At 35.6% G+C, this 18,408-nt stretch overlaps 1 protein-coding gene across 1 annotated transcript; it reads right to left on the bottom strand.

The window, feature by feature from the left end:
* Positions 1–9,859: 9,859 nt before the first annotated feature.
* On the bottom strand, positions 9,860–13,209 carry LOC127969518 (QRFP-like peptide receptor). Its single transcript, XM_052571536.1, has one exon. The coding sequence runs from the start codon at positions 13,062–13,064 to the stop codon at positions 11,772–11,774; it is 1,293 nt and encodes a 430-aa protein (XP_052427496.1). The 5' UTR covers positions 13,065–13,209; the 3' UTR covers positions 9,860–11,771.
* Between the last annotated feature and the right edge of the window lie 5,199 nt (positions 13,210–18,408).

Raw genomic sequence — 18,408 nt, 5'->3', positions numbered from 1 at the left:
CACTGAACCCCCAGTTGCTTCCCGGGCGCTGGATCTATAGCTGCCCACTGCTCCGGATGTGTGTCCAATTCTCAATACTGTGTGTGTGCATTTGGATGGGTTAAATGCAGAGCACCAATTCTCAGAGCACAAATGTCACGACTTTCACTTTCATAGCAGTCCAGTCTAATTTTCAAATCCCAGTGGTACCTCACTCTAGGAAAGGAGGCGCACCAGTTCCATCAGAGTTGTGACTTCTGGCAATTTCGTAAGTGCATTTTGCACCACCCTCCTCCCAACCTAAAAAAAAAAAATGCCTGAAACAGAAGCTTGCGTAACATTTGAAAACTCTTTTATGCTCTCCGCACTATATGACAAGTCAAAGGCAGCAGTCCAATCTGGTTTAAACATCTTGGGTTCCAATCCCAATCAGTGACTTTGCTCTCCCACTCTAGGAAATAATAGTGCTCTGACATTCTGAATATGGCTTCTATTCTGCTGAGATTCAAGAAAGTCTCTTTTTTTATCACAATGCTGGACATACAAAAGTCAGTAAGAAAAGTAGGTTCTGTGGGGCTGTAACCTGGTAGCCAATGAGATGTGAGGATCCAAATGCAAGCTTTTATTGGACAAAGACATGGTCATAACAGACATGGGTCAAACACTGGCAAACAGGTATATAGAGAACAAGACACAAGAGTAATCCAATCGATGACTGAACAATATCCAGAGGGCTAAGCAAGAGAGGTTATCCAGAGGAAAAACATGAGTAACATGGCAAGGCAAGAAAAAAACTAAACTATGAAAACTAGAAGCAGAGACAAGACTATGACAAGACTATGAAAACTAGAAACTAACATGGAAAGGCTTACGTAGCATAGCTATCGCTAGGATAAGATGATGACCTCTGGTGGTGAATAAACGGAAGTTCAATGACCTTTAACATGACAGGTGCAATGGGTAGCAAATTTCTAGACTGTAAAATGAGACAGATCGGATGTTGTGGGTTTGAGTCCCACCAGAGTCATGAAAACTCCCACCGCCATAAAAATCAAGAAGCTTGAAAAAAAGAAGCTGAGATTTTAAAATTAGTACATTTTCAGTTATTCTGTCATGGCCTAATGGTTAGAAAATTGGACTTGTAACCCTAAGGTTGCAGGTTTGAGTCTCGCTACCAGCAGGTATTGTAGGTGGGGGAAGTGAATGACTAGTGTTCTCTTCCACCCGAAATAATAGCATAACTGAGGTGAGATCATTGAGCAAGACACTGAACCCTCAACAGCAAAACTGGCTCCCCACTGCTCTGGGTGTGTGTGTGTTCACTACTCACTGCTGTGTGTGTATGCAATTGGTTGGGATACATGCAGTAGACAAATTTCAAGTATGGGACATACATGTCATGTGGAAAATTAGATGTCGGTATTGTGTAATTAACTTGAGATAGAGCGGCCACCTAACAAACAGGAAATTTGGAACAGGAAGTTTGAATCCCAGTGATACTCAGATGCAGCCTTTAAGAAATATTGTTTTCCAGCAATTTGAAATTAAGCAGAGAAACAGTAATTGTGCACTAACAATGACTGTTTTTAATGGTTTTCTTAAACACATTCATTGGTCGCACAATCAGATAGTGTCGCTGTTTGTACTCACTTAGTTGTGTCTGGATAATAAACTGGGACAGGAGAAGACTATGTTATATTCATTACATAAAAAAAAATAAAAAATAGGAAGGCCATGTACAGTTTTCATAAGAGGCACTTACCTGGCAATTCTCAAAACAGTCTTCATGAGCACATTTACATTTACATTTATTCATTTAGCTGATTACATATTGTGAGCCTTCAGAGAGCCTGCAGGTCATGGGATCACAGCATGGATTTTCACATTCCTTACACAAAACATTAAATCACAGTCATCAATGAGACATCAGATGTGAGTCAATGATGATGCATTAATGATGTCATAAAAAAGGATCATTTGAGATAGATCAGATGGGCTAGTCTGAGTCACTAGACGCAGGATATGTGTGCAATACCTCCTCTGTTCCACAGTCACACTCCTCTCCAGGGTCCAGAAAAGCATTGACACAGACAAGACTCACTGTACAGTCTGGATGAACTGGGGGTGTCCAGCAGCAGCTGGGGTTGGGGTTGTCAAGAAACCCACTCAGCTGCTCCAGCCCTTATGAAACAAAAATATATTGCAGTATATTGGAAAATATCATGTAATATATTAGGCATATATTCTTATATATATTTATTTTTTCCAATATATTGCAATATATTGAAAGCGGCAATCATTTGTATATTTTGCAATATATTATATAATATATGTATCATCAATATATTATTAAATGTATTCAAATATATAAAATATTAGAAAATAAAAAGGGAAAATAATATATTACAATATATCACAATATATTTTAAGAAATATATTTTCCTTTCATAAGGGAGACTACTGTCACTAAACAGCTCCAGGAACAGCGTGCTAGATAGACATGGTCATAGCATGTTATTTTCGAACAGTGCACACTATGAACTGCTTTTACAACTAATAATAATAATATATTTTATTTAGGGGCGTCTTTCTCAATATCAAGGACACCGAGCAATAAATACAAACAAGACAAACAAGAAATATCATATACAGAGACAAAAACAGAGTAAATTAAGACTGGACAATTCAATTTAAATGGTTTCATGCATATAGTCATGTTAATACTGTGCTATGTTATGTAATTTCATTGAATGTGCACTTATAGTGCATTTTAAACCTTAAAAGTATTTATTTTTTTTAAATGCACTTGAACATAATATAATCTACAGACTTACCCTACACATTCTGTCATGATACAGATGGAATTGAAATTTGATGAGTCACAGGTGGAGTGATCTTCATCATATTATAACCCATCTAATGACCCATACTCAGAATTCGTGCTTTGCATTTAACCCATCCAAAGTGCACACACACAGCAGTGCACACACACACTGTGAGCACACACCCGGAGCAGTGGGCAGCCATTTATGCTGCGGCGCCCGGGGAGCAGTTGGGGGTTCAGTGCCTTGCTCAAGGGCACCTAAGTCGTGTTATTGCCGGCCCGAGACTCAAACCCACAACCCTAGGGTTAGGAGTCAAACCCTCTAACCACTAGGCCACGACCTCCCCAAACTCACCCAATTTCAACAGTAAATCAAGAAGAAAGAAGACAAATAACATAAAACACTGTACTTGAAAAGTTATGATTAGCTCCCTAAAATGGGAAATCAGTGTAGAAAGTGTCTTTACAAGAAATACATTTGTAAAATAGCGGACAGCAGTTGCAGCTCATCACCAGAACATTATTTCTTTAATTTTATGGACAGATCTAAAACACAATACAGTGTAAAATTCAAAATACAGGTAAAACCTGTATGTAAAGACCTTTTTATATAGATTTAACAATGTTATATTCATAAAAAATGACATTACTTCAGCTTTGAATTATACTTATTATATTATAAAGATGCTTTAAAAAAAAAAAATTCCAAAAACTTTTTTTTTTTTTTTTTTTTCTATTGCAATAATTATCATGAAATTGCAGCTGGTGTTCACAATGGTTGTTATTTTCTGACTCATTAAATGTAGTATATGTCATCTTCATTTACACAAAGTTTTGCAATCAGAGAAAAGTCTGTTTAACAACCTGTAGAAGACAAATGGTCCTTTTTAAGCGGCAGTCCATCATACACACAAACCCTGCTGATGTCAAAAAAATTAACCATACATCAAATTACGGCAGATAGAAGAGATCCTTTTACCAGGCAAAGTGAATAAGTCTTCTCCCACAAGCTGAAGTAGATTTTATTTCAGGTAGTTGCTAAAGCAGCATATTTTATTTTTATTTACTTTAAATTAATGCACTAAAATATATAAAAATGTATAAAAACTATATATATATATATATATATATATATTGTTGTTTGTTGTTGTTGTGTGTTTGTGTGTGTGTGTATACAGTATATATATACTGCTATTTAGATGGCGTCACTTAAAAGCCTTTCGGTGGTTCTTGTATACACTTTCAGACTGTACTGATGATCTTCTGTGGCACAGCTACAGAACTGTCACAGAGGAAGTGTTTGTTCTCAGGCCTGTTTTTACACCACTCACAAACGCAGTGTATTTATTTCACAGCCAGTATGTTAGCACTTCAGATCAGTGCTTCTCGAGTGGTTTTACTACAGGAGGCAGATTTTACTTGAGCTATCAAGAGACATTCATAACATTTTTTATCTGGAAAAAGTAAAAAAAAAAAAATGCGATGTAAAAATCATATTTTTTAAAAAGAGATCTTTTTAACAGGCCTATTGCAGACTACTTATATAAATATCAGATGTCACTCTATATGAGCAGATATTTAAATGCTTTAATTATCAAAGTTCTGTAACTTTAATTGAGGGGTGCAAAACAATGCAATGCAATATGATTAACAGATATAGATCTACTGTACAAATAAACGTTTCTCAAAAGCCTGATATTTAGGCCTGCATTTGAAAATAATTCTGATGCATGGATAATCAGTTAAACCTTGAAATATTAATATCAATATAAAATGTATTCTTATTAAACGTTACGCGTACATGTTGCACAATTTTGAATCTTCCTTGCTTTCGCTGGATCATTTTAAATCGTCCTGCGGTTTCTTCTGGAATTCACCTCCTATGTTTTTAGGATCTGAGTCGCAAATAAGTTACCAGACAGGTTTCCCCTCAGCATTTACTCGTTCCTATGCTCTAGCCATAATATCATGAAATATAGACTTTTAAACGTTATGTGAGGGTCAGAAACAATGGCTTTTATTGCCGATTTGAAATATGTTGTTAAAATCTGAGCAAACATTTAGGGCAATACCGCCACCTACTGGATTTATTCCATATCCCCCCCCCCCCCCCAAAAAAAAAAACCATTAGTTTTTTTAAATTATTTTTGCACCTGCTCTGTTTCTAAAATGACTTGCAGTTGTTTGCAGTTTAATGGCAGATTAATTGTTTTTATTATTATTATTATTATTATTATTATTCTTTTTCTTTTGGACAGGGCATCTTAAATTGATGATATTAGGAAACTATAGGTAGTTTATATTACTGCAGAGTGTCTCCAGGTAGACTAGTCTACCAGTAAGAGAACTATAAATTAAATTATTTTATTAACATTGTTTACCTTCCACAGATGGTCATTTCTGGCTTGGCTTGCTCATCCAAAAAACCATCCAGTGGGATGATATATTTGAGGATACTTCCTGATTTGTTCGTCATGTGGTGTGTTATGGAGACTAGATTTTTGGGAGTCTTTTCCCAGCTTGGCCTAGGCCCCGTGTGACTGACAGCGGGATTAAAAGGACATCACATTCTCCACAGATGGGCAAAGACTTCCAAAGCTGCAGTCTTGAGGATTTAGGCTACAAACCAGATAAGCTATAATTCTGTTGCCTCCCCTGAAATCATATGTGACCCTGGACCACAAAACCAGTCATAAGAGTCAATTTTTCGAAAATGAGATTTGTACATCATCTGAAAGCTGAATAATAATTTTAAAAAAGTTTTCCATTGAAGTATGGTTTGTTCGGATAGGACAATATTTGGCTGAGATACAATCATTTGAAAATCTAAATACTGAAAAATTCGCCTTTAACGTTGTTTATATGAAGTTCTTAGCAATGACAGATAACGGAAGTGAGAGAAAAGTGTTTATTATGTTTGAAATATGTATATTTTTCTTAGAAAAACACATGAATTCACTACAGGAGGCCTTTATTCACCCCATTACCATAATTAGCAATATAATTTTAACATAATAGTCAATATTATTCAATTACTACATTTAGTCATATGTTTTATAAATTGTATAATTATCTCGATATATTTTACCTGTACCAAATAGCAATTTCATCATTACCAATGTGGGTAGCACTTTATTACAGTCCTGTTCCTCATGTACATACTATGTACTTATTATAGTAATTACAATAACTATGTAATAACTAGGTACTACCCCTAAACCTAACCCTACCCCATGTAGTTACCTTGTGTTACCAAAACTTTCTTAGATAAATACACTGTAAGTACACTATAAGTACATGTATGTACACGTACTGTAAAATAAAGTGCAACCCAAATGTGTATGTATTAAGTCGGTAAAAAAAGCACTCTTAAGTTCTAATTTCTAAAACTAATTACACTTAATATAAATTAAATGATAACACATTTCATTTAATGCAATGTATATGTAGTCAAGTGTCTGAAAACATTTAATTCGTGCTTAGTATATTCTGTTAAAGCATATTATTTACATAATAAGTTTTTTTTTCAAAGTATGGGACAGTGTATATCTTTTTCACAAGGGTATATAGTAAAAGACTGACAGCTGAAATTGCTTCCATGTCTTACAATGCCTAAAAAAGCATGAATTCAAAACAAGAGTTTTGCCCTCTATTTAAAAAAATCCCCTTCATTTCATCTACCAAGCCAACAAAATGAAATATGCCCCAATCAATGACCCACTCATCTTTGCTCTTCTATACGTAGCACTGACTGTGAATCCAGGATGCCAAACATATTGTATGCTACAGAAAAACCACATTACAAATTCAGATCTCTCTGATGCTGGAGCAGGACTGCAGCGATTGCAAAGCTGTATAACATTCATCTGTTTCTGCTTCATTGATGAGTAAATTCATGAGTCTGAGTCATTCCATTTCAGATCTGAAATATATACAGTTTCCCATCAGCTTCTCACTATTGAGAGGAGTCAGTGAATGTTCTTTAGATGACTTGACACATTACGAACCCTATTTGTTCTAAAATTAGAACGCGGAAGAAATTATTGCACTGATGAAAGAATCATTCATTTGTATTAAAAAGCATTTCAGTGGGAATAGAGTTCCAGTATTTCTGGGAATTAATTTCTTGGCAAAATAAACACTGAACTTTTAAAGTATAAAAAGAAGTGAAGTATTCAGGTCAAAAATAAAGCTAACTTGTAATATATTCAGCATGCAAAGGCATAATAACATAATCACTGTAAAATTGAATAAACATTGCACAAAATAACCATGTGCAATTATGATAATGTGCCTGATTTTTACTATTAAACTCACATTTATATGCAAATCTACTTTTGGTGTAATAAACCTGCTTCTGTGCTGCTCTGTGCAAATGATTACAACTCTGTTATGGTTGATTATAACTCTCAGGTTAAATTATCATGAACTATGCACCTCTTTTTTGACTTAATTACTCTTAAGTGCCATGTTTAGACACTGTTTCTAATTATGATTGTTGTAATGATGCTGTGCAATTATCATGGATAGATCCAGAAAATCAAAATGAAAATAAATGATAGAATAGAGGAAACTGTGACTTTGTGTATAGGGACAGAGAGAACAAAATGCAGTATGCTGTGAATATAGCTTAACCTTAGGTACTGAAACAGGCAAGCACTGACAACAAATGACAGCAAAAAACACCACCACATTTTCATAAACAGCTGTCTGTCACGATGCTGTAAAACTGACCTGATCCTTCACTTCCAGTCACTGCATGCAATAAAATAAGACATTAGCAATTAATTACTTTGTTTTTTACATGTGGCAGATTCATAGCTGATGAGAATCCCAGAAAATATCACAGATATTTTAAGACGTTAGACTTGTTTATGCTTTTCAGTTTTGTAAGGTCTTTAAATCAACAATATGTAATGCGTGAAAGGATGATATTTAGAGTAAGACCTCTCATGGGTCAAAATGCTCTCATGAATTCTCATTAGTATTTCTTTCTCAAAAAATATATTGTATATATATATATATGTATGTATGTATTTGGGTGTGTGTATATACTGAACAAAATTATAAATCCAACACTTTTTTGTTTTTGCCCCCACTTTTCATGAGCTGAACTCAAAGATCTAAGACTTTTTCTATGTACACAAAAAAAGGCCTATTTCTCTCAAATACTGTTAACAAATCTGTCTAAATCTGTGTTAGTGAGCACTTCTCCTTTGACGAGATAATCCATCCACCTCACAGGGTGTCCGAAAACCACACATCCCCTTCACATTTGTTATGTATGCTGATGATGCTACTTTGTTCACTGCAGCATCAAGATTACCTGAACTCAATGAGAATCTCCAGCATGAGTTAAACACAGTAATAGACTGGGTGAAAAAGAATAAATTGGTACTGAATATTTCCAAAACTAAATGTATGATATTTTGCAATAGATACATGTTACCAAGTATCACAATCTGCATATACGTTAATTTATTATCTTGGTCAGACCAAGTCAATAGCTGAGCAGAGTTGCTGGATATTTGCAGGAACATCCCAAACATGCTCAATGGGTGACACGTCCGTTAAGTAAGCTGGCCATGCAAGAACTGGGATGTTTTCAGCTTCTAGGAATTGTGTTCAGATCCTTGCAACATGGGGCTGTGCATTATCATGCTGCAACGTGAGGTGATGGTGTGGATGAATGGCAGAACAATGGGCCTCAGGATCTCGTCACGGTATCTCTGTGCATTCAAAATGTCATCAATAAAATGCACCTGTATTCGTTGTCCATAACATACACCTGTCCATACTATAACCCCCCCATGGGCCACTCAATCCACAACATTGACATCAGCAACCCGCTCCCTGCATTTATAATTTTGTTCAGTGTGTGTATATATATAAGGAACAGTTCACCTTTCAATTGTGCTGAAAACTTTCTTACGTTTAAGCCACCGAAATGTGGATGAGTCTGTTTCTTTTTTTGGAAAAGATTTGGAGAAATATACCATCACATCACCTGCTCAACAATGGATCCTCTGCAGTAAATGGGTGCCATCAGAATGAGAGTCCAAACAGCTGATAAAAACAGCACAATAAGCCTCAAGTAATCCACAGGCCTCGAGTACATCTATTAATGTCTCATTAAGTAAAAAAAGGTGTGTTTGTAATAAACAAATCCATCATTAAAACTTAATGTCAACAAGTCCTCTATCAACATTGCTTTCTCCAGTAAGAAAGTTGTCTCATCTGAATCAGGTGGGAAATATGCTAAGCATAATGTTTATAAGCATAAACAGTCCAAAAGAGTTCTAAACAAATATGTTTGATGTGCTTTGATGTGGTGTTTTAAACATTGATGGATTTGTTTCTTAGCTTTTCACTTCACAAAATATTACTTTATACACTGGAGTCGCTTGAATTACTTGTTGAATACTGTGATGTATTTATCAGCTTTTTGAACTCTTTGACGGCACCCATTCACTAGAGGATCCATTGGAGAGTGCAAAAATTCCAAATCTGTTGTGGTGTGATGAAGAAACGTGTTCATCTATATCTTGCATGGCCTGAGGGTAAATACATTTCCAGCAAACATTCATTTATGTGGGAACTATTCCATTTAGGGTGTTGTAGTAACCTATATCAGTCTTTAGCTGGTTGCTATATTTATTGACAGAAGAAATAACGAGGGTTCAAAAGCCTTTTATGTTGTTCTTGAAGACCATCATACAGAATCTTTCCTACAAACCACGTCATTCCATTTTAGGTGGACAATTAAACTGATCGAATATAAAAAAGGACCTTTGAAGAGAACCCACTGAGCGGACTGACACATTCAAATAAACTCAACAGCTGGACTGAAGAGATATAAGGTAAGAAGCCCATTTCTTGTTTTACAGATGGATAGCTTTAGATGTCCAGATGAGAGAGAAAGAGTAACCGCAGCCAAAGTCTGATGAAAAAGCAAACTATAATTTATTGAGTATGTTCACAGGTTTTTCCTCCATCCTCAAGATACAAAGCAGAATGTGGAAGTAAATGAACACCCACACTGAATAACAATGACTGTGGTTATTGCAGGAAATTTCAGATCATTCATAGACTGCCTATGAACATGCCTTTGAATATTGTGGCATTTATTCACTACATCAGGTGTGAATTATTAATAAAATTTAAATTAATAGTAATTATTTCAGTATTAAACTTTGAATTACGCTTTTAAAGCCACATCAAATGACATGGTTTGTCACCGACGTTCCTTTTGTTTTGAAACGAGATTGAATGGTTGACAGCACAAGCTCTCTGAGGTTATTAACAGAGGCACTACATCCATTAAGGCACTCATTTGTTTTCAGTGACTGACAGGAGCCCATTTGTGCTAGACATTCAGTTTAAGTAAATGTAATCACTCTTGAGATCTTTTAAAGCAAAATAGAGGCCTTAGTCACTCTATTTTCCCTGCTATAAACAGTGAAAAATGTAAATTATGGTAATACATTAGGGCCATTCAAAAAAGAAGTAATATATTTGTAAAAATAGAGCTAGTTTCGCTGTGCTTCGGATGAGTTTTGAAATTTGAACGGATTTATCAAAAACGAGACAACACATTATTCAAATGCAATGTTAAACATTTAAGCATAGAATATTAAGACATATTAAGTGAGACTATTATATGTATCATGTGATCGATGTTTGCACATTTTAAGCTTAAGTGGTGGCAACACTACTGATTGAAAATTAAATACTCATTAAAATGGGTCAAATGCAGAGCATTAGACAGCTTATTTATAACGGTATCAGCATATGAAGTGACTTTATGTCAAATGTACAATAATCAGCACTCATTTGCAATCTGATGTATCTTGCCTGCATTCATTTCTAAGCAATTTATGCACAGACAGTTTTCAGTGAACCTGGCACATTTCTGAAATAGCTTTACCATGCTTGCACAGATCACAGTAAATCTTTTGCACTTGAGGATAATCTTAGAATGCCATTTTATCTGGACTAATGTGAAATTAATTTAACTGCACAGAAAATTGTGGAGATGTGATAGTCTAATTACAGGGTTGCTATTCACTGACAGAGTGTACATCTGTGCTCAAGCTTAGTGACAACAAATTATCATCTGTATTAGTCACGCTATTACAATAAGAAAATTACATAGAATAAATATATTAATTTCCAATAGAGTCATTTTCGTGAGCGACAGTAAACACTGGAACAAAAGCATTAAGTTGTTATATAACTCTAATTTGTCATTAATTTTGTAAATGTCTTATAACTTTCAGTTGATACAGTCATAATGTATAGCATTAGGAATATTTATTATTTAGAATTAGAGCTCTTCAGATTTCTGCTGGGGAAAATTGGTGAGAAGAAAAACAGACAACCACACGTCAGGGCTAAAGCCTCTGAGCGGTATACATTAATCTTGACTTGAGCCACACGCTCTGGGTTTGTCCCCAGAAATCAGACCACAAGTTTCCACTCATATGATTTCAGAAAAAGTCTGGTATTCATTTATTTAACTGAGAATAATAACAAAAGAAAACAACAAAATAGCCTAAATAAATATATAATTGACATCTATACTAAATAATAACTATGATTAATACATTTTTAAAACCTCTTTAATTTAATTTAATTTAATTTAATTTAACAATACTACATTATGCTTTGTCGACACTGGAAAAAAACACATGCCAAATACTCTTCAAATTAAAATTATTCTGGGAATGTCTTTTTAATCTTTAATTATAAAAAAGCTAATAATAAATAGATGCAAAATAGAAGCATGTTATTGTGTTGCAAAGAAACTTTTAAAAATATATATTTAGACTGAAGTGTAGGCCTACATGAAGCAGCATTTGATGTTTGATAATGACCTATCAATGAAAGCTGTTAATAAAGCATCAACCTATTAACATTAACGTCTTTGTTTGTAGTCTGTCTGTACAATTCTCATCCTCCCTATAAGTCAAATACTCTCACACACGGTCGTCGAAGACACGCTTTTACTTCTGGTCAGCTTGAAAACTGTGTAGCTCCTTGGTTCCGAAGCAAATCTCCTGGACGAGCCAGAGTTGCGCGGCTGGGTTTTAGACGCGGAATTTCTAATCGAAGATTTACTGGACAGACTCAAGACCGATGACATCTTCTCTCTGTAGCTTTCTCTGAACCTCTTGGCCGATCTGTACAAGTTTCCAACAAAGCAGTAGCAGAGGGGATTGAGGGACGAGTTGGTGAGACCCAGCCATTGCGCAAAGGGTCTGCTCTGGAGAATCCAACGATGCTCGATATTGCTCATCTCGTCGTTTCGATCAGGAGAGCTGGCGATGTTGGCATCGATCCAGATGTCCACGGTGTAAAGAGGCAGCCAGGAGAAAGTGAAGAGCAGCACGAGCGCGAAGACCATTTTGGCGATCCTCTTGCGCGTTTTCAGGCGCGATGTCGAAGAGGTCAGCGCGAGCTGGTTGGGATCTGATATTGATGCCGTGCCTCCTCTACTCAGTTTCCAACCGGTCAGGAAGCAAATAATTAAATTAAAGACCACCGGGAATCCATACAACGCGCAGAAGAGTAAAAAGTTGTAACCCTGGCGCAGTTTGACTTTAGACCAGCTTTCCACGCACACGGTCACTGTATGCAGCTCGTCTAGAAGGGACAGCGTCTTAGTTGTGTTCATGAAAAATAACGGCAGACATAACGCCGAGGACACGAGCCACACCACAGCTATCATGCATATCATTCTGCTGGCCGTGAAGAAAGCCCTGGCGTGCAGAGGACTGTGGACGCTGTAGTATCTGTTCAGACTGATCACGGCCAGACTCAGGACGCTCGCAGAGACGGACACCGCCTGAACGAACGGCACAGCTCGACACAGAAAGTCTCCAAACACCCAGACGTTATACACCTGGTGTCCCAAGTTAACCGGCATGCAGACACACACCACCATCATGTCGCACACCGCCAGGTTGACCAGGAGTCTCCTGGTGGCTGAAGCTCCAGATAAACGATGCCTCCGGCGCGTCAGGACCCACAGAGCCATGATATTCCCCACCAGTCCGGTCACGAAAGAGATCACGTACATCACCATTAAAACTATAGTGTCCGGTTCATGACCCGCGAACAGAAAGTCGATGGAGAAAGGCGTCAAATCACGCCTGGTCCAGTTCTTCTGAAGATGCTCCCAAAGAGAAAAGTTGTTTGGGAAGAAGCGTCCGAATGTGCTGTAAATGCTCGAGGTGTTCATGTTTCCTCTGTGTGCCATTTCATCTGACCATCCGCTTTTTGAGGATCTCCATAACGCCCCCACCCTCAGGAATATCAGGAATATCTATCCATAATCAATAGCCACTTAAATATACTTTTTGCATACACACACACATACACACACACATTTATATATATTCTAATATAGCCATAAATATTTATAAAAATTTTGTATAAATGTAAAAATAATTTATTTTAAAATATATCGTTTTTAAATATGCACAGAATATTTCAGGAAAGATAATTATATATACTTAGCTTTGTATAAATACAATTAAAGTAAATTAAATGTCCTCATTTAGTAAATGCGTGTATGTGTGTGTGAGTGTTTACTGCTCCATACCTCCATTAAAGGCAAACAGACACTACACAGGAAGAGTTATGGACACATGCATGCATACACATACTCTCTCTCTCTCTTTCTCTCTCTCTCTCTCTCTCTCTCTCTCTCTCTCTCTCTCTTCTCTCTCTCTCTCTCTCTCTCTCTCTCTCTCTCTCTCATACACACACACACACTTAAACGTCCTCTTTCTCTTTGCACATGTAGTCCCCCAGATGTCATCCATCCACATCGATTCATATATATATATATATATATATATATATATATATATATATATATATATATATATATATATATTAACAAACTTAAATCAGCTGTCTTTAAATCAATTATGCTAAGCAGTTAGTGGTGGCATCTAAAACTGGCTTTGTTATTGACTAAATTAACTGTTTATAGGTCTGAATCAATATTAGATCATCAGATCAGTCCAGTCAGCTGCTTGTTTTGCCTTTTTGCAGTAGTTTTGCAGATATGATATTTCCAGCTCATTTTAAAGAGCTACTTATAAAATATGAAAACATAATAAAATTAATAGTTTCATGTATAAAATCTGATTGCCTTAGTCATGTTCGAAGCCGTCGCTATAAACAGCCCCAGATGGAGGCTAATGAGCTACATCTTTTGGCAAAGGAATCGTTCATTATGAATAAACATAATTATCTATTTAACATTTTTGTCTTTTGTCATATCGCTGTTACCACCATTTATAAAAGCAATAAGCCACTTGGTGCCATATTACGGTCATTATAATGCTACATTTGATATGTTATGAATTAAAAAAATCATAAATATACCTTAACACCTCAAAACTATAACACACAGTGTTCCAATCCACCAAGTAGCACTGATGAACAGACTTACATAACAGGCCTGCTGTCAAAGTGTTTTAACTCGCTCATTCACATCATGCTGACATGTCAGCTCCAACCTACAGCATGACTAATAAGAAAACTAATAATGATTTGCTCATCATATCAGACACTAGAAGAACATTGCTCGAGTAAGGTCGATAGGAAGGCAAATGATGTGATTTGAACGTCACTGTCTTGCAAGCACATTTATTTGACAATATTCAACACTGACGCAACAAATAGCCCACATGTTTGTAACTTTACTTGCATCACAAAGCTATGCCTGATCTAAATGCCCTACAGCGTTGCAGTTTGTCCCCCACTCAATAAGCTCATTGGATTTTTATGGTCACAGAGATTATTTTTCTTGGATGTTTCAATTGCTGTCTTATTGTGTTCTGCTGTTATTATTATAAAACTGTCAACTGCTTGAGGATTAGTGTTTTTATCACTGCTAAATGACTTCTTTAAACTTGTCTGATGTAGTTTCCTGCATTTTCCTGTCAATAACAGTTATGAATGTTATTAAAAGCAGCATTCACTGCAGCAACGTGATGGACTAAGGTAAAATCTTATGATTTTAAGATTTTAATTGTGCTCTGTAAGAAAAAAAATTGTGATGGTACTAGTAATCTGCTCCAAAGATATTTTTCCATTTTCAAAACACACGTGAAATGGCTGTATTATGCAGGGTTTTTACAGAAATTTCTGTGAGTGCAATTTTTTCAAGTTTTTAAGTTTCAATTTATTAACATTAATAAATTTTTTATTATGGTCATTTATAAACAGAAATACAGGTGCATCTCAGTAAATTAGAATGTCTTGGAAAAGTTCATTTATTTCACTAATTCAACTCAAATTGTGAAACACAGACTTAAGTAGTTTAAGTCTTTGGTTCTTTTAGTTGTGATGTGAATTTGGCTCACATTTAACAAAAAACACCAATTCACTATCTTTACAAATTAGAATACTTCATAAGACCAAAAAAACAAACAAAAAACATTTAGTGAATTGTTGGCCTTCTGGAAAGTATGTTCATTTAGTGTACATGTACTAATACTTGGTAGGGGCTCCTTTTGCTTTAATTACTGCCTCAATTTTAGCGTGGTATGGAGGTGATCAGTTTGTGGCACTGTTGAGGTGGTCTGGAAGCCCAGGTTTCTTTGACAGTGGCTTTCAGCTCATCTGCTTTGTTTGGTCTCTTGTTTGTTATTTTCCTCTTGACAATAGCCCATAGATTCCCTGTGGGGCTAAGGTTTGGTGAGTTTGCTGGCCAGTCAAGCACACCAACACCATGGCCATTTAACCACCTTTTGGTGCTTTTGGTGCTTTTGACAGTGTGGGCAGGTGCCAAATCCTGCTGGAAAATGAAATCAGCATCTTCAAAAAGCTGGTCAGCAGAAGGAAGCATGAAGTGCTCAAAGATTTCATGGTAAACGTGTGCAGTGACTTTGGTCAAAAAACACAATGGACCAACACCAGCAGATGACATTGCACTCCAAATCATCAGATTGTGGAAACTTAACAATGGACTTCAAGCAACTTGAGCTATGAGCTTCTCCAGCCTTCCTCCTTGGTTTCCAAATGAAATACAAAACTTGCTCTCATCTGAAAAGAGGACTTTGGACCACTGGGCAACAGTCCAGTTCTTCTTCTTAGCCCAGGTAAGATGCCTCTGACATTGTCTGTGGTTCAGCAAATTCCTTGACAATTCTATGTGTAGTGGCTCTTGATGCCTTGACCCCAGCATGACACCATATTCTAATTTGTTAATAAAGTGAATTGGTGGGTTTTTGTTAAATGTGAGCCAAAATCATCACAATTAAAAGAACCAAAGAATTAAACTACTTCAGTCTGTATGCACTGAATTTATTTAATACATGAGTTTCACATTTTGGGTTGAATTACTGAAATAAATGAACTTTTCCACAACATTCTAATTTATTGAGATGCACCTGTATATATAACTGCTTATTGTTAATTATGTTATTCACAATAAATAAATTACTGTTAAAATATACATACATGATGACCTTAAACTATGCATAAATGAATATTAACCAAAAAAAATGTTTTTTAGTTAATGATACTTAATGTAAATTAATATTTTAATTAATTAATTATTTATTATTACTCAAGAGTTAATTATTATTAAGACATAATTATTACTCATTTAAAAAGGTGAATTCTTTTCACTGACTTTTTAAAAACATTTGAGCATGTTTTCAATTATGTTAAAATAGTAAAAATAAGTGTTTAGTCTGTATAAACATGTAATTCATAGTAACTGCCTTTCATAATACTATAACTATCAAACATTTTATTTTATTTCTTCTCTCGTTCATTGTTTAATGAATCTAATCTTAGATATTTTTTTTTTCACTTTGGTTATTTTTTTACATGCAAAGTGTACATTTTCAAAACATTTAGTATAGAATCCAAAATCACTTGTGATCAAAAACCTTCTTGAGATCAGTTTGGAAAATATACATTCTTGTGAAAACGGTACAAAAGTGGAGACATTTTGAATGGGAGTGAATGATGTTTGATGCATTATGAATGATAAAAAAGAGAAATCTTTCTGACTATACTGAGGTTGAACATGAATGCAAATCTGTCCATCAAAATTGAGCATGCATCCTTATTCTACACAATGTCAAAAACCTAATTATATGTCAAGCAGTATAGGAGTATCATTCAGTTTGAACAAGGACTCTAAAGAGCAGCACAATACTGCAGTCAAGAGGGTCATTTGAACTCAGATGGTATCAGTAGTTATAATTCAAGTCTTGAGTGATCAGGTTTCATCTCTGCAGATGGGTCAGGTCTCATCATTCACTGGAGTAGTGACCTCAAACCAGAAACCAGCAACAGCTCTTTAGTTCTTTCACCATCCACTGACAGTTTCAAGATTATTTGTTGCTTGAGAATACCACCCTCTCTATTTTTCATTCACAGCCAGCTTCTTTCCCACTTTATTCTTCAAAGGTTTCCATCTGAAAGCGCCACAAGATATTTGGATTAGATTGGTGAGATTGCACTTGGTTTTTCACGAGATGGTACCTTTAATGGTGAGTCATTCATTGTGTTTATCATCCTGGCAAGCTGTGCTGTGCTGAGCTACTGCAAATGCAGGGAGTTAAAGGAGAATCACTGACATGAGTAATCTTCCGGCTTGAAACATCTGCGTTCAAAATCGTCTCGATCTGTTTTTGATGGGTGTACATTTTTCATTTAAATGAGACACTAGACAAGATGCCTAGAAGATGTGTGCCATCTTCACCCACTTCTCCTGAAAATCACCAGAGGGTTCTATTCACAGCAAACTCCAATTGTCCAGATGTGTGACTGTTTCCAGAATCAATACTCTGACGGTCTTTTGCCAATTGAGGTAAAATTGGAAGTTCAAATTGAACATGTCTTGTTCAGTTGTCTTTTGGTTTCTTTTATTTAATGAATTCATTTCTAGCAAAACCTTTTTTTTTCTCGCATAGAGAACACTAACTAGATAGGGTGAGCAATGTACCTAATATCAATATATTGTGGAAATGTTATAAATATACGCTATTTTTTTTAGTTTATTGTTTTTAACAACCACATACTAGTTGTTTTCATATTATTATTATTATTATTATTAGTATTATTATTTTGTATTATTCTGTAAATAAATGTTAATTCTGTATTTGAATACCATGGCCGGTTGAATAAACTATACACACACACACACACACACACACACACAGGTTTTCTTTTATATTAGTAAGTCAGTTAGAAGGAAAGCTTTTATTTTCGTAAATTAAGAAATTTGGTGGCCATTTACGAAAGTACAGGTTATGACTTCCTATTGTTGTGGCGTTGTCAGTTTCCCTAGTGTTTGATCAACAGATGCTGTAGATGTTATTAAGGTGGATTAATTAGACTTCTACTGGTTAAAATAACATATTCTATATAATTATAGGTAAACAAGACGTTTTATTTTATCATTCAACATGTGTAAACCCAAATGGACCGATGGTTAATGTTAGCTGTGACGTTACATAAATTAATAAATAATTTATTAATATTCACTAGAGCAAACTAAATATTGATGGTTTTGGCGGTCATCTGTCAGTAAATTCAGTGATCTAGATCTAGTCTCGTTTTTCGCT

This window comes from Carassius gibelio, chromosome B12 (assembly GCF_023724105.1).
Source record: "Carassius gibelio isolate Cgi1373 ecotype wild population from Czech Republic chromosome B12, carGib1.2-hapl.c, whole genome shotgun sequence".
Classification (NCBI taxonomy): domain Eukaryota; kingdom Metazoa; phylum Chordata; class Actinopteri; order Cypriniformes; family Cyprinidae; genus Carassius; species Carassius gibelio.
The sequence above is the reverse complement of the archived record's forward strand: the minus strand, read 5'-3'. Positions and strand labels throughout refer to the sequence as shown.